Raw genomic sequence first — 24,446 nt, 5'->3', positions numbered from 1 at the left:
GCTTGCTTAAATTACTCAGTATATAATTTGTACAAGCCGACGCTGAGTAATCAGAGTGCTGAGTTGGAAGCTGACCTAAAGTGTTATTTCCCAACTCACAATTGAAATAGCTCTAGTCAGTGTCTGATTAAAGCTGTCTCACACTTCACTCAGCCTTGCTGACCTAAAGCTGGGTTAAATTATCAAACATTTAATTAAGTCAACATTATTAAGCGAAAAAGTTATATTAGTTCCTAACCCCCCTTGGAACTAATCCTATTACGTTACACGGGACCAACAAGACTTACCAGTGTGATCTTTGAATTAGATTTGCCGCATGTTGTGAACGCTGTCAATTCCACTGCACTTGATCAATCGGAGTTTGGGGTTTTGATATCCCACTGCCGGGACTTCCTACAATATAATGACTCATACTTAGTCAGATTTATTCGGCGACAAGCTAATGGGTTAGCTCATGCTATGGCTCAAGCCTCCCGTTTTACTACTTGTCCCATTGCTTATGTTTCTATTTCGAGTTTCTTTTTGTCTGTAATGTTACATTCTTGCCAATTTTTGACTCATTAATCTATAGCTCTGAATTAAAAAAAAAGCTTTAAAAAAAGTGTATAAAATATTGGGGAAAGTACAAAAATAAACCTTGTGGTTTGTGTCATTTTCAAGCATAGATTATGTGGTTTAAAAATTGGCAAACAGGTACATTGAGGTTGATTCTGTTAGCAAACACGGTCCAAATTGACTAATGGTGTTAAAAAAAATCAAAAGTCAAACGGAAAAGAGTTAATTTTGTATTTACATTTATTTTATAAATTAACCCCCTTAATTATACAAACAAACCCCAAAATAAAAAATAAAAATCAAATACACCATCTTTTCCATCTTTCTTTAATTTCTTGTTTTTCTTTTTCTTCTTTCTCTCATTTCTCTCTCCTCTTTATTAATTTCTCTCTAAGAGCAATATAATTAACAAAAGAAACAAAATGTATTTTTTAGACATTAGTTATTAATTTATCTCTAAAATCAATTGGATTTGAAATTAACAAACTAATTTCATAAACAAAATGTGCACCATCGAAGATACATTTTTTCCCTTACATTCAAATTCTTTTATTTCAATTCTTGTCTCATTTTAGGATCTTCTGATTTTGGATTTCCTTGTTCTGTATCTTTCTTTCATATCATGTACCTTTTTTCTTCTTCGTTTTTCTTTTTCAGTATTAGAGCAATGTGTGGGCTGGATTCACAAAAGAATTGTGTTCATGGTTCAGACTCTGTTCAATCAGCTCAAAGGGAAATTTCGTTTTTCTTTTGAGAGAGATCCTCAGGTCAATTCCCAATTCCTACCCTTTTTTTTTGTTCTCATACTACAACGCACTTATAGGGTTCGCACGTGGCGAGATCTGGATAGTTAGTGACCGAAGTTTGCATGTTAGACATTAGATGAGTCTCTTCGATGTTTTTGATTAACAAAAGAAACAAAATGTGTTTTTTAGAAATTAGTTTGTTAATTTCCCTATAAAATCAATTGGATTTAATCCATTATGCACCATATAATCAAAGACCTTTAGACCATATCAGAGAAACTGAAATAATGTAATGCAAATGATAGATAATATGTTCAGAGTATTAAAATGTAATATAAATTCAGGGCATATACTTCACTAGAAGTAAAAGAAAATAGTTAAAGAAAGAAATACTAAGCAAATTTATACTAGTTCAGCTTATTGCCTATGTCCAGTCCTCAAGATACCTTCTTTTGAGCTTTAATCCACCATTGATCTCTTTCACAAATAGAGAACAAGCCTTTTATAGAAATCTCTAAGTTTGATTGAAATACCCTCTTTCACTCAACAATTACTCTATTTCTCTATTTGTTACTTAAAATCGATGTAACAAAACTACTAAATACAATAGAAAGATTACAGAGTTTTTCAGATAGAAACTTGTATGAACTAATCTCTCTCAATTCGATTACATAAGTATGGAATTTTGTTGTGTTTTTGCAATTGCTCTGTTTATCTTGTATATGTCTCTTTTGCTTTTCTTGCGCTGATTACTCTATGTGAATTTGAGTTGGAGCTTACATTAGGCAATTCCTCAAACTCTTCATTTGAATTCAGAAGATGTCCGTTGAGAAGTTTTGTCCTTAATTCTTCTATTGGATTCCGATCTGTTTGGAGAGTTTTCATATTTGGAAACTAGCCATTTGACTTCAGAACACCATTGAGAAGTTTTGTCCACAAATCTTCTATTCAATTCTAGTCTGACTGGAGAGTTTCCATATTCGTGTATGGATAGAGAGATGGATTGTTACAGAGATACCAGTTTCTCCGCAGAACCATAATGGGTAAGTTTGGGGAAGACAACACTGTTGTCTCTTCTGGTGTGTTGGGCTTCTGGTTCATTGGGCTTTACTTCTGTCTGGGCCTTTATTTGGTGAAAGCCTTTTGCTTCAGATTTGCTAATGAGACAGAGGCAATCTAATTGCCTTAAAAAATATTTCATACTAATAACAATTGTTAATTCATAAGGGAATTATTTAATTCTAAATTTTAATCTATAGAGGGATCTTATTCCTTTAATGTTATTTTTGTCATAATCAAAACTTGATCAAAATTGAGTTTAAACAGCAATGTCCTGGAAATCTTCAAGGGAAACAATTATAGCTAGATCCACTATAGAGTCTAAGTTTGTAGCCTTGGATAAAACCGGAGAAGAAGCCGAGTGGCTACAAAACTTCTTGGAGGAAATTCCTATATGGCCAAAGCTTGTGCCCACAATTTGTAGACATTGTGATAATCGAGCAATGACTAACAAAGCACAGAAAGTGATGCATAATAGAAAAAATCGACGCACATCTTGTCGATATAACATAGCTACGAGTGTCATCTCTATTGATTTTGTACGACCACAGGATGATACCATGGATTTGCTAACCAGTGTTTTAAACCGAGATCAAGTTGAAAAGACATCAATAGGAATAAGACTTAAGTCCATTAGAATTTAAGGTTTATGTGAAAGAAAACTCAACCTTGTTGACTGGAGATCCCAAGATCTAGGTTCAAATGGACATCGTAATTATGTAAAACATTATGAGATTACTGTGGGAGTCGACCTTAGTCCATTAATGTAAACAGTGATATAAAACGAGAATAGTTTTTTTTAAATAAAAAACGAGAATAGTTAAGATACACTTTTAATGATTCTTTGTGTGTCAGAATTCTGAACAAAAGAAATTAGCTATGTGAGAGTGAAGTGCATTCGCTTCAAATTATTCCTGTAATACCGTAAAATTTCTCTTTATTTATGCTCGTGACTATTTACGATGGTTGTTAATCTCTATGTTATACGCATGTTTAGAAAAGTCACGAAATTTCAAGTAGAATACAATTGTTTTATATGTTTTAAAAAATATTACAACGATTTTTTTCTTACACATACACGTTATCATTTAAGTAGTTTAAGACCAAATTTTCCGTACCACCGTAAAACTTTTCATAATTAAACTAGATGTGAATTATAAAAGTAAGATTTGGTTATTTTAAATAAATTTAAGAAAAAAATATTCCCTATCATGTATGAATTAAGTTGAATTTTATAATTAGATACAAACTTCACGAGTAATTAAGTTGGAAATAGTTATGGCAACTCTCATATGTTATCCCCCGTAGTGGCGCATACATGATAGGAAGAAATCAAAGAATTCATTATATGTTGATGGAAGGCGGTAGTATCTATTTAACAAATTTCTTTCTTCCTCATAAATTTCTTCAACAGTAATGGGATTTACTTATTTGCATTCACTTTCGAGTTTTTCTAGTACAATTGAATTGACGAGGATCGTTTTCATGTTAATCACTCCTGCATAATTGAGATTCATCACTACATAGAATGCTCGGTTAATAATATTCAAAACTGGCCAAATTTTAAAGCATTAGGAGTAAATTGGCTAAACTTGTAAACATTAAGGGTATAATTGTACCATTTATAGTGTTACATATTTTTTTATTATTATTTTATATAAATGCTTATAAATGAATGAAAAAGTACACCACGAAAACAATAAGAAACATAAACTTACACAAATACATGTTAAACTCAAGATAAGATCCACGAAGAAAAAAACAAAGATTACAAAGAAGTAATAAAAGGTAAACTAATACAAACGAATTATAAATCATATATGTCACACCCGACCCTAAACGACCTCAATCGGCATCGGGCGTGAAATAGAAAGATCACAATCAACACTTAATAGTCTCCAAATATCCAAATATCATAAATTTCAAACTTTTCAATTATTCCTCTTAGATATATATTCTAAATAAATCAATATCCTTACTACATTAGTTATTAAAGAACCTCAACATATTTACCAACTCCATTACATTACAATTGAAATACTAAGGTTCTAATGATAATTCTAACAATAAGCAACCACTTCCGATCCTCGCCTAATCGGTTGGTAACCTTCTCTCTATCATGTACTTTCTCACCTAAAAACATTAAAACATTTGAAAATGGTGAGACAGAAATCTCAGTAAGCAATTATCAACTACATAAAATACTTATACTCAAAATAGCTATATATATATATATAGTTAAATTTCCAAAATGCTTCATATAAAATTCATATTCTTAAAAATGAACACTTTATGGATTAAACCATAATAAAATACTCAAAGTAGTACTTTTAACCAAATATGCACTTTAAAATATCATAAGTTTGCTATCATTTCTCAAAATACCACACATAGTCAAAACGTAAATCACTGTATTAAAACACTTAATATAAAACTCATATCCAAAATAGCTATATATATATATATATATATATATATATATATATATATAGGGGTGAGATCCAGCGTGACAAGGCCTTAAGTTGTGACAAGGAGCTTATTGTGTGACATAACAAAACTACGTCGTTTTGGCAATAAAATTAAAAAAAAACACGCGTCAATTCTCCTCTGTTCCTCACAAAAAAAACGCGCGAATCAAAGATCATTCTTCAAAAAACTTGATCGATTTTATTCTCTCACAATCATCGATCGATTTCAAATCTCTATAGAGATTAAACTCTGATTTTCTTCTCGGTTGAATTATTGATCGATTTTCTACTCTCAACATTACTGATCGATTCTCTTCACATCAACATTATCGATCGATTTCTCATTTGCATTCATATAATTCAATCTGAATATGGAATATGAACACGAAAATATGGAATCTGAAGACCACAATCAGTGCAATATGGCACACAACACAACATCATCTCCAGGTATTTTGCTTATATCTGAAACTTTACATTTATCTGATATATATGGATTTGTTGATAATAGATTTATCTGAAATTGATCTGATATATATGGATTTCTTGATAATAGTTATTCTAAACTTATTCTCAAACTTGAAATTTATCTGATATATATAGATTTCTTGTTCCATGTCACTATATCATTTGTTCCAAAATCTTATATTATTTGTTCAAAGTAGATATACTATTTGTTCCGAACTAATGTACCATTTGTTCTAAGTACATATTTCTCCTTATATATGAAACTTTACATTTATCTGATATGGCTGGATTTGATGATAATAGATTTATCTGAAATTTATCCGATATATATGTATTTCTTTATAATAGTTGTTCTAAACTTATTCTCAGACATGAAATTTATCTAAGACATATAGATTTCTTGTTCCATGTAACTATATCATTTGTTCCAAAGTAATATATTGGTTGTTCAAAGTGGATATACTATTTGTTCCGAACTAATATACCATTTCTAAGTAGATATTTGTCCTAATATCGATTCTCTTACCTGTTTTGTAGATTTGCTTACGCCTAGTTACTCTTCGACTGCAATTGTACCTTACACACCAGAAGTAATTACAAGACTCAGCCCTAATGGAACAAAATTATGGATTCCTAATTGTTCAAATGAGTTAAAACCTACTCTTGGAATGATATTTGAGAATTATGATAAAGCTCAAGAATTCTACAAATCATATGCATGTGCTGCTGGATTTAACAGTAGGATATCAACTTCAAGAAAGAAACAAGGTGTTATAAAAGAACAATTTTTTGTATGCAATAAAGAAGGTTACAAATATCACAAAAGAAAAGAAACATCCAGTGATATAAAAACCAGAAAAGGACACTCAGTCGCGTAGGATGCAGAGCCAAAATGATTATCAAACTTTCCGACAATGGAAACTATGAAGTGACACAGTTTAAAGAAGAACATAATCATCTTCTATACACTCCAGGATGTGTACAATATCAAAAAGAGGACAGGAACATGAATCTTCTACTAAAAAAAATGGTAGTTAATAATGCAAAGGTAAAAAATCTTCTTCATAATTGTTATGCATTATAAATAATGTATTCTGTTTACTTATAGAATTTTACTCATTTCATCTAAAAATAAATGAATTCTGATTTGGTTGAACAGATGAATGTTGGTCCTCTAAGAACTTATAGACAAGCAAAGGAACTTTATGGAGGATATGAAAATATTGGTGCATCGAAGATAGATTTTAAAAACTTCCAGAGAGACTTGAAAGCATATATTAAGGATTCAGATGCACAAATGTTTGTAGATAATTTTCAGAAAAAAAAGGAGTTATGGAGTGCATTATTTTTCGAATTTGAAGTAGATCAAGAAGGCAGACTCTGTAGAGCTTTATGGGCAAACCCTGTATGTATCAAAAACTACGCTCTTTATGGCGATATGGTCTCATTTGACACAACATATAGCACAAACAGGTACTACATAATAATCTTTGGCATAAAATTTTAGCTTTCTGCATTTCATATACTGATTTTGAAACACAAAAATTGTATCATGTTCTTCAAATAGAAAACTTATTTTTATGTTACAATGAACAAGTATAATATGATATTTGGACCATTTACTGGGGTTGACAACCACAAAAAATGTATTACATTTGCATCTTGTTTCGTGGCTAACGAAGATATTGCATCATTTGAGTGGGTTTTTAAAACATTTCTGAAAGCAATGGACAACAATGAGCCGACTTGCTTGATAACAGACCAAGATCCAACAATGATAGTTGCAATAAAAAATGTTTTTAAAAACAGAACACAGATTTTGCATGTGGCACATTATGAAGAAGATGTCAGACAAAATAGGTACGAAAAATAATTCTATACTATTTATTTTCTATTGTCCCATTCAATAAATACAATGTTCAAATATAATACATGTCTTGTTCAATATGAATACATAAAATGTTCCAAAATGATATATGTGTTGTTCAATACGCATACATTAATTATATTCTAAACTCTATTCTTACAAATACAGGAAGACAAATAATGCAAGAAACAGATTTTATTACAAAGATAAATTCTTGCGTGTGGAGTGTAGAATTGGAACTAGAAGAGTTTGAACAAAAATGGATGGAAATTATTTTGGAATTCAATTTACAAGAACATGGATGACTGAAACACATGTATGATATAAGATCAACATGGATTCCTGCTTATTTCAGAGACTCATTCCTAGCGGGCTTAATGAGAACAACCTCAAGGTCAGAAAGTGAAAATCACTTCTTCACTTCTTTCACAAAAAGTCATTTGACTCTCATTGAATTCCTCCTCCGGTTTGAGGGTGCAATGGAAGCACAAAGACATGCACAAGGAAAAAATGACAATGATTCTAAATACTCAATACCTATGACTCAAACACCAATTCCTATCGAAAAGCATGCATCAGAAGTATTTACAAGAACAATTTTCTATGAATTTCAAAAACAAGTAATAGATGCTTCATTTAAAGGTGGAGTTGATGATATACAGAAACACATTGACAAATGCAGAATCACTGTAAGAGAAAAAAGTAAAAAAACAACATATCAGGTTGTTTATAATATAGAAAACAGTGACACAACATGTTTGTGCAAGATGTTCAATAGAGCAAGAATTCCCTGTAGACATATGGTGCTTGTATGGAAGGATAGGATGCTGGAAAAAAATTCCTGACCAGTATGTGCTAAACAGATGGAAAATATTACCAGAGATAACATTGCAAAATAATGTTATAGAAGAATGTGCTAGAACAATGGGAAAGAAAATAATGTTGAATAACTTATGGAGTGAGATTCACATGACTGTGTGTTTGGCTGAAGGGGATGAAGAGGACCTAAATAATCTCACAAGAAACATTCAAACATTGAGGACAGAGCTGGAAGCAAAGAAAAGAAAGAACATCAACAATTCTACTAAAATTCAAGACATAGAGATGTTGGTTGGAACAAGTCGACCCTCTGAAGTTCTAATCAAAGAACCTAAAATTTCTAAAAACAAAGGAACTGGGATTCAGCTTACAAACAGTGAGAAAAGATTGAAGGGAGAAAAAGAGAAAGCAATTGAACAATCACAAAAAAAACAAAGGATGTGCAAAGGATGTCACCAATTGTGCAACCATGACATTAGAAACTGCCCAGAAAAAGCAAAGAGATAAGGTAAAATCCCTATATCTAAACTTTCTTTACTCTAACAGTATATTTTGTTATTTCACTTCACTTTGAAACCTGTGATTTTTAATTGGAACAACTTATTATTATATGTCTTGATAATACATTTCTTACAAAGATCAAATAAGATCATTATTGCAACCTAAAACATCATTGTTACATTGCTCATTCTTGTCTTTCAGATTCTTCTTCACTTCCTTCAGCTTCTCCTTCAATCCACTTTCTTCTACTCTCGTTTCAGAATAAAACACATCACAGACACACAAAATAAAGAAATAAAAGCGTTTATGCCCTTCAGCTTCACCATGATGCAATCAACATTCCCCTCCATAAACGTTTCCTCCATATCAACAATGACCTTAAAAAGTTCATCAGGAATATAACTACCTCCTTTACGTACTGAACATGTGTGTTAATTTCAAACAACATATCTTTACACTAACAAATATATGAACATCAATAATATATAGCAGTACAAAAAACATAACAAAAAAAATATATCATTAAATAAAAAAAAACATACAAACATAAACAGAAAAAACATAAAAACATAAAAATAAAAACAATTGTTCACAATTATAAAAAAAAACATTAAAATAAACCATCATTAGGACCCGTAATATCATTGTTATATTTCTTAATCTGGTCCTTCAGATTCATCTTCACTTCCTCCAGCTTCTCCTGCAACTCCACCTTCTCCTCCACTTCTTTCTCAATGAAACACATCATTGAGTCACAAAATAAAGACATGAAAGCCTTCATGCCCTTCAGCTTCTTTATGATGGAGTCAATATCCCCTTCCATAAAAGTTTCCTCCATATCTTTAATAACTTTAAATAACTCATCAGGAATTTCACTCCGTTCTTTAGATACTAAAGGTTGAACATGAGAAGAAGACCTCGATCTCTTAGACGAACTGGAACTGCTTCCTGACATATTTCCTTCAATCCAAATTCTACTAAAAAAATACGATCAATAAAGAGAGCAATACTATTTATAGAATTTTATTTAGTCTCTTCAACTTCATACTATCAAACACGCTTTCTTTCATTCAAATGATTATCTATTGGGAAACTCAAAAGCTTTTATTAATTTAGACTCTTCAAATTCTACTTTTCCTGCAATGAAACACGCATTTTCATTAAAAGTAAATGTATATTGTAAATCTCAACAGTATTAAGAATATTACGTAGATGAATATATTTATTAAATGCAAACTAAATTAAAACTGTGAATCACTCTCTTAAACTATTGGTATTATTTCCTATATAAATATGTAAATCAGTCTCTTAAACTATTCGTATCAGAATCAATAAGTATTTCCTCATTTATTTATTATTGCAAAGGGGATGAATTAAAATCAGATTAAAATAAATCTGTATTCATTTTATTAACAATTATTCATTACAATGAAAGTATTTCCTTATTTATTCATTAAAACTTTAATGAAACATATACCATGTATTAATTATATTCAAACAAACAGTGATTACTTATTGATCCCTTATTACTAAAAAAAAATGTAACTATATGATTTCATTTTCTATTTTATAGGGTGAATCCTCAAAAGCAAACTTACTGATCAATTGGATATATTCTTATATTCTTCCAACGGTATACATACTATGTTCCATTCCATGAGCTGTATTGTTCAATCTGAATACACATGTTGTTCCGGAATAAATATTACATTGTTCCATCAGAAATATTTACATTCTTCTTATTTACTTTAATGTGATCTAAACTCATTTCTCATTCCAAAATAATTACTACTATGATCCAACACAATTTGTTTAAATGGCTAATGTATATAAGGTGGTTGTGAGTCCAAACCATTGAATATGCTCTTATATTGATCCAAAGGTATACATAAATTGTACAAATTCTTTAATATAACTATATCATTTGTGATGAGTATTGAAAAATGATCTATACTGAATTCTACAAAATTGTACCACTTGTTCAATGTAACTATATCATTTGTTCAGAAATATTTAACCATTTGTTCCATTCCATAAACTGAATAGTTCCATCAGAATACATATGTTTTTCCGGAATAAATATTACATTGATCAATCAAAAATAGTTACATTCTATTTATTTACTTTAATGTGATCTAAAATCATTTCCCATACAAATATATAAAGTGGTTGTGAGTATGAACCATTGGATATGCTCTTATATTGATCCAAAACTATACATAAATTGTACAAATTGTTTAATATAACTGTAAAATTTGTTCAAACTTAATGTACCATTAAGGGGTTGCGAGTATTGAAAAAAGGCTGTGGATGAATTCTACAAAATTGTATGACTTGTTCAATGTAAGTATATAGTTTGTTCCGAATCAATATACCATTTGTTCAAATAAAATGTAACATCTGTTCCAAATGAATTATATCTCCTAAATATTGAATATATTGACATCTGTTAAGAATAAACAAACATAATTTGAAAAACCTTTATAAATGTAAAATTTTATATACAAATTCTAAAGTATATTTACAAATTCTAAAATATATTTACAAATTTAACATACAAAATATACTATTCGAAATTTAAACCAGCACCAACAACCCATTCTTTTGACTTCTCATCAATTTCTTCAATAAGTTGATTTATTGGATTCAAAAGAATGTTTCAGCAATAAAAAATTCTAAGCTTTCTAAACTCTTTTCCCTGAAAAAAAAATGATATAATAAAATAGAATAATAATAATACAAATTGTTACATAAAGAATTTACAACACATACCTTAGAATTCTTTGTCAATCCAATATTCCACTCCTTCACACTCTAACCAATGTAAGTTTCCATATGCTTTAAAAGAAAAACACCACAACCATTGTGGTTATTATTGCTTCTCCACTTCATCCTCAGGATTTGCACTTTGTATGCACACATTTGTTTTAATGAAGAAGCATCATTTTTGAAAACAAAATGAGCATAAGATTTTAACTACAACAAACAAATCAGAAAATATGTTATCACATATACAACAAAAACAAAGAATGAAGTAAATCAAGTTACAACATACCAATTGTTCTAGACAATTATCATACTTATCAGCACGACTGATTTTTCGAGGAAGTGTCATATTATCCAATATTTGAACACTCTTTGAAACATTGTTGACAATAATCAGATAAAAATGTCCATGAGAAATAACAGGGAAAAACACCTAATAAACACCAAAAAACATTAGTATCTCAATACATTTAACAGTATTCAACAGCTGATGTTCCACCATAAAACTTACCAATTCAACATTAGCCAAGTTTTTAAATTTGAAAAACTTAAGTTCATTCTGAAGCCTTTCATGAAAATTATATTCTCTTGTTCTACTAGCTCCAGAAAACAGAAGATTCTACAAAATAATCAAAACAACATTTAGCAAAACAATTATTTACAGAATGAAAACAAAAAACAAACTTACAAAGTTAGGAAACATACAAAAGCATATGTACTGAAAAAAAATCTTTTCGGTTTTCCATTATATTTTTTCAATTCTTCAGTGTTCAAAATTGAACTCCAAGCATCCACAATATTATTGACAATATGATCATGACCAGACATTGATAAAATCTCCCGTTTATCAATAAAGGTTTGTCCGTCACTGAAAAATACATCACTTCAAAACAAGGAAAAAAACTATCAGTATATGCCAAAATAACATATAAATTCATATAACAAACATAACTTCAACTTCTTAGCTGCTTAAAACAGGACTCAGAGCATATTCAACAATCCTCCTTTTACGACTATCCATGTTATCAACCAACTTTGGATGCCGAGAAATAAAAGGAGAACGGAGGTACTTCGATTCCTTAACAATCCTCCTTAAACGATCTCCTCCACAACTTTCATTATCAACACCATATCTCAAAATAATATTTTCCAAATCTCGACGTAATTCATTCATTACATCTACACTGAAAGATGACCTCCTAGCATACTTATCCCACTAAAAAAACAAATCACAATTAACATAATCCATCAAAACTAATTGTTCCAAAAATAAAAACCAATTGTTCCAAAAATAAACACCAATTGTTCAAAGAATAAACACTTACAATATTGTCAATTTTCAACACTTTCTCAGACACTATATCATACATATACTTCATTACATAATACCCACAGCTTTTTGTATCTTTCTGAGTTGGAATATTCTGCAAAATAAAATACAAACAACTTAAAAACAATAAAAAAAATTACACAAATATACATACAAATTAAACACGTACCACAGGGCAAATCCAATTTACCAAAAACTTCTTATGATAAAAAGAAAAAATAGATCTGCAAAACAATATCATATATATGTCAAGCTATTGCATTCAATAAATAAAATACATTATAAAAGGGCATTTGATTATTAAACATACTCATCAACAACATATCTCCATTCATCATTTTCCACGTCCAAACGAGTTTTCAATGGATCCAAAAGAAAAACACGTTTCCGCTCAAGATCAACGACAGTCAAAGTCCAATGATAACTGAATAAAACAAACACATTAGCAAAACAATAATACATTATTAAACAAATAAAATAAATCATCAGTATAGACAAATAATGCATACCGTTTGTTTCGTGGTATCAAATACAAACATTTGTTGCCAGACTGTTCATATCTCTCTGTCAAAAACTTGATCTTCTCCCCAATCTCATGAACTCTTTCAAAATGATTAGTTATGTTTGGATCAACAAGGGAGAAGGTGGTATCCAATCTATCATTATTCACAATCACATCATAAAGGTGCCTGTACAAAACACACACAAAACATATACACTAAACATGCCATTCAAAAAAATAAAACAATATAACCACTAATACAAACATGCAATTATAGACAAAAAAATACCTCATGTAATACAAAATTGGGCCACAGCCTATTGGATCTAGATCAGCCAATTCACGAATATCCTTCCTCAATATAACTGCTTTCACCGAATGACCAAAAATGTAATCTTCAAACGTGGTAAAAACTGTCCTCCCATTACATAAATAATTGTTAGCCCATCTACACATATCGGCAAATTCATCTGGAACATCTCCAGGCAAACACTCCAAGTCTATATCATCATCAGAATCAGAATCAGACACCTCTGACTCAATCGCATCATCGATATCACTGTGTGAAAATATAAAACAACTTAAATATATAACAAAAAAAAATAAAAAAATAAAAATGTTCCATACATATACAAGAAAGGTTCCAAAAAACTGAACCATTTGTTCAACAAAATAATAACTTACACAATTTCATCAGCAGGATCAACAAACTCATCCCCTTCATCTTGATTTACACAAACTAAAGGACCAGCCCCAGAAACTATATCAGCAGCCCTACAAACAAAAAAAACATCAATTAAGCCACAAATATTAAATGACATGATCCAAAACAAAAAACAGGAATTATTCAAACATAAATAAATTACATTTCAGATGAAACAGATTGATCAGCCACACTCTGGCTTAACAACTCAAATTGAGGAGCAGAATTCATCTTTATTCTCAACCTCAGACTTTCAGATGACCCTACTTTCCCTCTAACTTTATTCACTACTCCTCTCTTCTTTTTCTTATCCTTCTCCTTCTCTACTCCTCCTCTCTCTTTTTCTAAACCTTCAGCTATCTTTCTCTCTACCTGCTTGTTATATTCTTCATTAACAGCATTATATTCTTCCCAAAAGCCAGGCAGATTAAAAAATTGATTATCCTCATCAGATTCATTAGATAATCTTCCCGAATGCTCACTTGCTGGCATTCGCTCAGAACGCTGGCTCATCCTCTCTTCCTTACTAACTCTGTACTTAGTAAAAATGTTTTCAACAAATGTATTCATCCGTACAGGTAAGTCATTCTCATCAAACATATTTTCAGCTTCATCCACCAACATAAACATCTCAGTTACAGCATTAGCTAACTTTCTATCCACTGATTTAAACCTGACAGTGAATTCCTGCATTTATAAAAACACTATTTACTAATCTATCAAAACGAAACACAAACTTCTATATAAAAGAAAAACACATATGCATACCATGAAGGGACTGGGACAGTCAGAAACTCCTTCTTGAGTATCTTCTTCTTCTCCTTCTTCTACATGCTTCTTCTTCTTCTTCTTCTTTTCTTCTCTCTTCTTCTTCTTTTCTTCTCTCCTCTTCTTCTTCTTACCTTCAACATTAGGGACTTCACATTCTACATCTGCTTCAGATGTAGATAATCTCTTTAATACAATGCCCTTGCCAAAACCACTGGCATTTTCTAACTTAATTCTTTCAGAAATAAGAACATTATTCCAAACAGAAGTTAGCGGAAAGGAACGTGGCCTCAAATCAACCCCACGTTGCAACCGATCAAAATAACATATCTACAATAAAAAAAATGAGAAAAACAAATTATAAGCTAATACATAAATTATTCAAAATAAATTCAAACATATTAAAACAATTACCAGAATAAATGGAAGAGGGCCTGTGAAGAAATATGGATTGGAATCGTTCTTGAAAGAACGAACTGAATCGATAAGATGCTTAAAGCAAAAACGGCACCAATCTAACTTTGAAATTTCATTCACATTCATACAACTAAATAAAAACTTATGGTACAATGCCCTGTTCTTGTTTGAACGAATGCAAGAATTAACAACAATAACGATAAAGTTCCAGATGAACTCATCACAAACATCAACTTCCAACAGACTTTTCAGCCTATAAAGCACATCCTTATCCTTCGGACTGCCAATACTTAAACCAAAAGACTTCCTCTAAGTGTTTAAAAAATTACACCAAACATCCCCACTCTTACTATCAGCTTCCAGAATTTCCTTTCCTCCACAAGGCAGACCATAAACACAATTAAAATCCTCTGCACTCAAATCAATCCGGTCATTACCAGAAAGAATGAAACATCATCTATCAGGATCAACAGAATCCACAACCTTGCCACAAAAAATTCCATTAAGCTTCCCAATATCCAAACACAAAAAACCACCAAAACCTATCTTCCTAATGGCAGCTTTGTGTGTCTCTGGCATAGTTTTCACAAATTTAATAAAGGCTGTTGGACGAACCCTTTGATTCAATACTACACCAGATAAACCTTGCTCTATCCTTCTTCCACAATCATTGTTCACAGATCTAGCAGAACCAACTCCTTTCACAACCTCAAATTTATTCCTTCTCAATCTAGAAGCAGCAGATACATTCAAAAAATCAACATTCTTCATCTTCAACCTAGAAGAAACATCACCCTTCAAACTAACTCCAACTCTTCTTTTCTTTGCAACAGAACCAGAAACAATATATTCATCATCTGCTTGTTCTGATGGTGTACTTGCACTGATAACAAAATCAGGATCATTAATATTATCACGATCATCAGAAGAAGTCTCATCAGCATCAGAACAACTTTCAACATCCTTGAGAGCATCAGAAGAACTTTCATCAACACGAACACAACTATTTGATGACTTCTTCTTTAAAGAATGATATTTCTTAACAAATTTCTGTTTACTTGCTCCTTCAATATTCTTTTCAGAGACCCTTGAAACATAAAAAATAACAAAATTAACAACAATACTAGATAAACAAAATACATATATAGTTACAAACGAACTTTACAAATGTTCCAGACGAATACATATATTGTTCAAAACGAATACATATATTGTTCGAAACGAATACATAAATAGTTCCATACAAAAACATAAATTGTTCCAGACGAATACATATATTGTTCATAAAGAATGCATATATTGTTCCATAAAAACATAAAATAGTACCTGTCGTCATCAACCTCCATATAATCAGAGTTTATAGCACGAAGCAACGCAGGATCAATAACATGATCAGGCAAAATATCTTCCCTACTAGAAGTAGCTTTCGACATTCTGATATATACTGAAAAACAACAAAAAAAACACATATACAAGTCACAAAACTAACAAATGATAGACGCAAAGAATGAAAAAACACAAAAAAATGCCGTTGAAACCCTAAAAACAACAAACAAAACAAAAACAAAATACAAAACCGAAACAAAACATATAAACAAAAAAACGAAGAACATGCATAACACAAAATCTAAAATGAACAAAGAAAACACAGAGGAACTCACCGATAACTTCAAAAATACACAAACAGAGAGCCGAACCTACCGATAAAGAAAAAATATAGGAAATCAGAGCCATAAATATTCAACAAAAAAAACGAAGGGAAATGAAAAAACATAAAAACGATCAAAACAAACAAAAAAACATACAGGAACTCACCGATATATTCCAACAAACACAAAATGCGAGACGGAACAAAGAAATCCAACCAAAAACTCAACAAAAACACGATCGGAAATGAAACGGCGAAACCGAAAAAACGAGAGAAATATCAGAGAATCACCGGAGAAGAAAGAACGAGAGAAATATATGAGATTACAAATTTACCCCTAACATAATAACTATTTATACTAGCGCGTAAAATTACAAATATACCCCTCCGTTTTTTACACAATTACTAAAAAGCCACTGTTGTCACACAATAAGCCTTGTCACATCATAAGCAATGTGTCACACCTGATCTCTCCTCTATATATATATATATATATATATATATATATATATATATATATATATATATATTAGTTGTTTAAAATCTCAACTATACAAAATAAATAGGTTCGTAATTAACCATTTACTCAAATCAACTGTAAATCAATAAATACTTCATAAATCGTATTTCGATAAATACTTCATAAACTGTATCTTAATAAAAGCTCCATCAACTGTATCTCAATAGATACCTCACAAATCGTATGTCAATAATTACTTCGCAAATCGTATCCATCTGAGAGATAATCCCCGTATGTATCAATCCCCACAATATAATAGAATCGAGATATCTTATAATTTGCCTATCCCGCATGGTCTTACTCAACACTTCTTTGCCATACCTGATAGGTCTTTCAACTGTGTACACTGGCCGTATTTCTCACTAAATACGGACTTTAATAAAAACCACATATCCGGATTACTCTTGATGGATACTAAAAATATTATAATTTCATAATATAATTTAAAATCAGAAATATATATATATAATTCATAAATCAACATCATAGAACTTTCTCAATACCTTTACTCAATCAATTTCCAAAATATTAAATCATACTTTATTATTGAACTAAAATCACCAATAAATAATTTCAAAATATATTTATCAATAATAACTTCAATTTCTTAAAACTAAAGACATAAAATCATCATATATATATATACTTTATTTCAATAAACCATAATTTCATCAAAGCTACTATTTTAACAATCTTTAATTAAAACTAAAATTTACTTTGAGAAATAAATTTATTGAAAATCACTTAATATATAGACATATACTTTTGTACATAAAGCAATTTCAATAAAGTTTCTCAAAACTCTTTTCTTTAAATTCTACTCTTCAAAATATCAAATCTTACACAAATATTAATCAAATATACCAAGTTCATCAAAACAAAACCCAAATCATGTATACATTAATATATATTATAGGTTAAAATTAACATGCAAATACATATATAATTACTTTGAACTTAACTTTAAGCTCATGTTAAAAACTAATTCATAGAAACTCCAATTAATCAAATGCATGTCAAAAATCACCACAAAAATTCAATTTTCTGGAAATATAGTGTTATATATACATATATATATACATAAAAACTCAAAAGGGTAGTTGATAATTACTTACATTGACCATAATTGAGAAAATAAACACATTAAGGCTCAAATCTTCCCCTCTAATCTGCTTAGGACGAATTGATGCTACAAATCTCCAAATCAAAATCACACCGTCCACAATGTGTATTAGGATGTCTAGAACCTACTGTAAAAATTTCGGCTCAATCGGACGGTGCAATCTCCGGATATCTTAAGATCACTGAATTTGGGTAATTTTGGATGAAGAAGGAGATGTTAGAGATAATGTTCCTATTATCTCTGTAAATAGATTTTTATCTAGTTAGAGTTTCAATTTGTCTATAACCCTAGCTAGGTAGAGTTCTAATACTGTTACGGGGCCCGAGTAAAGATGGGCTTTATGTGCTTACACCCACCCTGAAGGAGGCGCTAGTTGGAGAGAAGGTGTCTTTTGAAAGGTGGCATGCACGGCTTGGACATTGTCAGAATCAGACAGTCAGCTCAGTTCTCAAAGGAAACAATCTATCCTCTTCAAAACCAGTTAGCAATTGTTCTTTTTGTCCATTAGGCAAGCTTGCTAGAAGCCCTTTACCCTCTATTAGTCGCTCTAGCACATTTATTTTTGAGAACTTACATCTGGATGTTTGGGGGCCAGCTCCAGTTGTTTCTTGTCTTGGCCACCGTTATTTTTTAATAATCATTGATGAATTCACTAGATTTGGATGGGTTTTCTGTTTAAAGAATAAGAGTGATGTTTTCTCAACCTTCTGTGATTTTTATGCCATGATCTCTAATCAGTATAGTGCAGGGGTTAAAGAATATTTACTCTGATCTTGGGGGAGAGTTTCAAAAACTACAACCTTTTTTCAAACGACATGGCATTATACACAAAATTGCATGCCCTCACACTCATGCACAAAACGGTATAGCTGAGAGATAAGTAATAACACAATTAATGGTTTGAATCACCTTAGTGATTATGGCTCAGAGGCCTTGTATTTATAGTGAGCCAATAGTAGTTTGTATAGGAATACAATACACAAGTATAATCGTATTAGAACTCTACCTAGCTAGGGTTATAGACAAATTGAAACTCTAACTAGATAAGAATCTATTTACAGAGATAATAGGAACATTATCTCTAACAGGAGAAAGAAGATGTAGATGGAATTGGTAATGAAAATCAAAAACTTGGGAATGTAAATGGTTTTGGTATGCACGAAAATAACACTTGGGAATGAGAAATTTAGTTTCCCAATAAGGAAAAATATCCATTTTGGTCCCTCTAAACTTTAACTTCTTTTAAAACTTACCCTAGACTTTTAATTTTGCACTTAAAGCTTAAAATTAGTCTCCAAACTATATCCATAATACTCAATTAACTCTCTAATCTATAAATAAATATAATGTAATATAATATTAGGATATAATAACTAAAATTAGGGACACGGATGTGACAATATACCTGTAAATCCAAACCTGCAGAAGTTTGAACGAACAACGAACGAGCTTAATCAACTTTTTAGCAACCCATAATAGATTGCCTATATTAAAGTCCACATGAACGTCGAACGAAAAACAAAATCTAAATACAAACTATTTGATTTTCGGTTAAGTTTTTTTTTTTTGGATAAAAATACCATATTTCATTCCATTATATTAAAATAGATACAATAAATAAAACTTCCTACCAATTCAGGCTACAGCCAGTACAAGATCCACAAAGGGAAGATAATAGACTACAAAGAGCAATAAAACAAAAGGTACAACTACAATAAAAGTAGAAATCATATCCTTCTCGTAAGTCGATTCCCATTGAAAAAACATTGTAACCCATACTTCATCATTTAGGCTCTTCCGGACGTTCGGATTTGAGTCCTTTCTTTTTTTTTGCAACCACGTAGATCTATAGATCTACGGACAAGATGAACCTTTTCCGCTCTTGCTAAAACCGGAAAAAGAATAAATGAAAAAAATATACTCCCTCCGTCCCATTTTGATAGGCAATTTTTTAGTTGCACGGTAATTAAGAAATTTAGTTAAAACCATACATGTTTACTAAAATACCCATGGAATAAATATGATTTAATTAATGATGTTAGTCAACTTGTTAGTCTTGATTCAAAGTTTCTTGGTATAGTATTGGTTGAATGCAATTAATTGATATTGGGATAAAAAAAAGTTAACCTTGTAAACATGAAAATGAAATTTATTAGAGTGATAAAACAAGGGTAATTTGGACTATTTAACACTTAACCACCACTTAAAAATAGAAAAATGTCTATATTATGGGACAACTAAAATAGAAATTTTGCCTATCAAAATGGGACGATGAGTAGCTAACAAGTGCAGATCTGACGGAAAAAGAAGTTAAATAAGGAATATGGATTTCAAGCTAATAAGAAAAAGTAGATCTAAAACCTAAATGGGAGGAGGAAGAAGGAAGAAAACTTCCTTCTTCATTCTCTATGAGTAAACTTGATAAAAAGTAAGATCGAAAATATTGAACCGCAATGATGATGGTGGAAAGTTGCAAGAATGAACTATTTAGAAGAGAAAAAGAAGTAGAAGATGACGAAGAGTTAGAGCAACTTCTCTCACCGAAGAATGTGAAGAAAAAAACAAGTGATTTTTCGGTTAAGTAGTTGAGAAAGAAAATTACGGGTGTGCTAATGAAAAACTCGGATAGCTAGCTAGGCCGAAAATATGGGAATATGTAGGTTTTATTTTACTGATTTGTTTAAATTTAGCTAAATCAAATATATATATAATTAAAAGTATAAATACTACGGTTTGCCCTGAACTTGGGAGTGGGTAGACCTACCCTTACCTAAACTTTAAAAAAAAATATATATATATAAATACTACTCATTCAAAAAAAAAAAAAAAAAGTATAAATAGTATTAGTATGATATTCCCAAATTCAAACAATTCTTCTCTGCCGACTCTCCCTTTCTCGAAGACTCGAAGCCTACTAGCTGTCTCCATCGTCTGGGACTGGCCTCACTCATTCAATCTTCTGTTTAGTTAAAGTAAAAACTCTCTCCCTAATTCTAATTAAGATTATATCTGAACCATATGTCAATTTGTTTTTTTTATTTAGATATATACACGGGCTTCTATTTGCAGATGCTGGGTTTCACATTTCATATAGAACTATAAATTGGACAAGGATTCCTCAGCTTACGAGGTTAGTCATCTACAATGGAACTTCTAATTTTTTTGTTAGTTGTTGGCCTGCAATTTCTTACGAGGTAAGTCTCTCATCTTCTAATTTATGTAGAATTGTATATTCAAATTAATTATTTTGCAGGTCGTTGGAACACTAAATTCTGATTGTATCCACTGGAAATGGTTGAAAGAATGCCTGAGTTCCCTAAAGATCAATTCTTGATGGTTAAAGCATCTTCCAATTTCGCTAATAAAAGACTATAGTAAATGGAAATTGGAATATATGTTATATCACAAGTGGTTTGAGAAGAAACCAGTAGCAGTGGGGAATCTGAAATACTCTTCACTTTCCCAAAGCTGATGCCGCCTTTCTTGTAAACTTGAAGTTGATGCAATCTAAAATGGCAAATCATAAGCTTTCTCAAGTATTCAGCATACCCAAAACTGCAATTTCCACTTCAATATCAAACCAAGATGCTGCACAAAAGATATCAAGAATCATCACTAAATCAGGCCTAAAACCCCTTCAAAGGACACCATCTCTGCTTTCCAATCTCGATTCTCAAACAATCAACCTTGTACTCTCAAACCCAAGTCTCCCATCTCACTATTGTTTGGCTTTCTTCAACTTTCTTCAACGAAATCCTTCTCTTGTTTGTCATAAACCTAATCTTCAAGCCCATCTAACCCTAATCTCAAGATTATATCAGGCAAGAAAATTTGCTGAAATGAGGAATATTTTGACTTGTGTTGCTACGGGTAGTGATCTTCAGTGCTCTGTTTCGGACTTGGTTTCTCTGGTTGATAGTGCATCTCATGATCCGAAATTTGTTGAAAAATTGTGTGATATGTTGTTTAGAGTCTATGCAGATGGGAAAATGTTTGGAGAGAGTCTAAAGGTCTTTGATTATATGGTGCATAATGGATTAAAGTTTGATGATAGGTCTTGTATAGTGTATTTGCTTGCGTCGAAGAGATGTAATAAGATGGTTAACTGTTTGGGTTTCTTTAAACGAATGATTGAGTTGAATGTGGGTATTGATGTTTATTCTATGACTATTGTGATTGATGGTTTGTGCAAGGAAGGAAGCGTTAAGACAGCTAGGGGTTTGATGACTGAAATGGCTGGTAAAGGTATTAAACCAAATGTTATCACCTATAACACTCTTATAAACGCATACATTAAAAGCATGGATTTTGAAGGCGTTAATGAGATGTTGAGATTAATGGAAATGGATGAAATTGCATATAATGCAGCCACATATACAGTTTTGATGGATTGGTATGGAAATTCCGGGAAGTTTGATAAAGCTGAGAAAATGTTCGAGGAAATGCATGAGAGAGGTGTACAAGCAGACATTCATGCGTATACTTCGATTATCAATTGCCAATGCAAGATGGGGAATATGAAAAGGGCATTTTCGTTGTTTGATGAGCTGACTGAGAGAGGTCTTGTTACAAATGCTCACACTTATGGGGCTTTAATTGCCGGAGTTTGCAGAACTGGGAAGATGGATGCAGCTGAGATGCTGTTAAATGAAATGCAAAGCCGAGGTTTTAATGTGAACCGAGTAATATTTAATACGCTTATAAACGGGTATTGCAAAATAGGAAAGATAGATGAAGCTCTAAGGGTGCAGAGTGTAATGTGGAAGAAAGGAATTGAGGATGATATATTCACCTATACCACAATTGCTAATGGCTTGTGTAGATCTGATAGGCATGAGGAAGCAAAGAAGTTGCTATTTGGAGTGGTAGATAAAAGAAGTGACGCTAATGCTGTTAGTTTTACTATTTTAATTGACATATATTGCAAGGAAGGGAACTTGGTTGGAGCAGAGAGGCTTTTTCAAGAAATGAAGAAGAGGCGAAAGAAGCCAAATGTTGTTACATATAATGCTCTAATTAATGGATATACAAAAATAGATAAGTTGAAGGAAGGTTATCGGTTAAAAGACGAAATGGAATCGAATGGATTGAGTGCAGACGTTTGTACGTATACATCACTTCTGCACGGGGAGTGCATGTTCGGAAAGATAGAAGAGGCTCTGAAACTGTTTAAGGAAATACGTAGACAAGGGTTTGAGATGAATGTGGTAAGTTATACTGCAATGATATCTGGGTTGTCAAAGTGTGGAAGATCAGAAGAAGCATTCAGACTGTACGATGAGATGATGAAAGGGGGGCTTACGCCTGATCACAGAATATACACTTGTCTTGTTGGAAACCTTCACAATGCTCACTCTCAGTCCTGAGTGAATGGTCATTTATGCTTACTGCTGCTGCTGGAGGGGAGAAGAGGAAGACACACAAAAGCAGCTTTATGTGCTCTCCTCTCAAGATGTTTTGCATTGCCTCCAATAATCATTTCATGGGAAACATTCCCATCTTTTATTTTTTTTATTCCAGATATTTTATTTGAATACATTAAGTTCGTATTAAGTTATTGTATGCTAAATTAGTTAATTGTGAATATCTAATTCATTTAAAAATGTTTTATTTGTATTAGAAATTATATTTTTTTGATTTTGAAATAAGGCTTTTACAGTTTCTAATGCACATTTCAAATGCAAATGAAATGTGTTAATTTCGTTTTTATGTTTAAAGCTGGCATTTTTTTTAATCATACGGGGCTTAATATTAGAATGATAGATCAAGAGCCTCTTAAGACACTCTTTTAACTATGTTATTTATATATTACATAAACACACCAAAAGGAAAGGAGTAGTATTAACCATATAAATTACAACCCCTTCAATGTTGTATTGTTTTGATTCTCATCTGGGTTTGAAGAAGCTGCTTCAACCTTGAAACTGTCAAAATGATCTCTGATAATAATGCTATTTGTTTAAGTAGCCAGAATTTAATCAAAGGGATTAGAAGGGTGGGTTCTTCCTTTGATTCCATCAGCTTCTGCCATAAGAAGCTATATATTCAGGGAGCAGAATCAGGTGGCGGACCGTCTTGCGGCTGAGGGCCATGTGAGGATGTTGGGAGTCTCAACCTTCTCTTCACCTCCTGAGTTCATGTCTTCCCTTCTTTTGGATGATGTGGTGGGGGTTAGCTTTCCTAGGC

General features: G+C 31.5%; 1 protein-coding gene across 2 annotated transcripts; it reads left to right on the top strand.

Annotated features, from left to right (window-relative positions):
- Positions 1 to 21,135: 21,135 nt before the first annotated feature.
- Positions 21,136 to 23,961, top strand: LOC136224583 (pentatricopeptide repeat-containing protein At2g32630). Of its 2 annotated transcripts, XM_066012948.1 has the most exons (3): positions 21,136 to 21,232; positions 21,330 to 21,390; positions 21,514 to 23,961. In XM_066012948.1, the coding sequence occupies exon 3, from the start codon at positions 21,761 to 21,763 to the stop codon at positions 23,624 to 23,626; it is 1,866 nt and encodes a 621-aa protein (XP_065869020.1). In that variant the 5' UTR covers positions 21,136 to 21,232; positions 21,330 to 21,390; positions 21,514 to 21,760; the 3' UTR covers positions 23,627 to 23,961. The 2 variants fall into 2 exon arrangements, with proteins under 2 accessions (XP_065869020.1, XP_065869021.1); XM_066012949.1 differs by lacking the exon at positions 21,136 to 21,232 and having other exon boundaries at positions 21,248 to 21,390.
- The last annotated feature ends 485 nt before the right edge of the window (positions 23,962 to 24,446 follow it).

This window comes from Euphorbia lathyris, chromosome 3 (assembly GCF_963576675.1).
Source record: "Euphorbia lathyris chromosome 3, ddEupLath1.1, whole genome shotgun sequence".
NCBI lineage: Eukaryota > Viridiplantae > Streptophyta > Magnoliopsida > Malpighiales > Euphorbiaceae > Euphorbia > Euphorbia lathyris.
Note: the sequence above shows the minus strand (reverse complement) of the source record. Positions and strands in the feature narration are given on the sequence as shown.

Bases quoted from the DNA above. Each gene is read 5' to 3' on its own strand.
- LOC136224583 (XM_066012948.1), top strand. From the start codon at position 21,761: ATGCAATCTAAAATGGCAAATCATAAGCTTTCTCAAGTATTCAGCATA.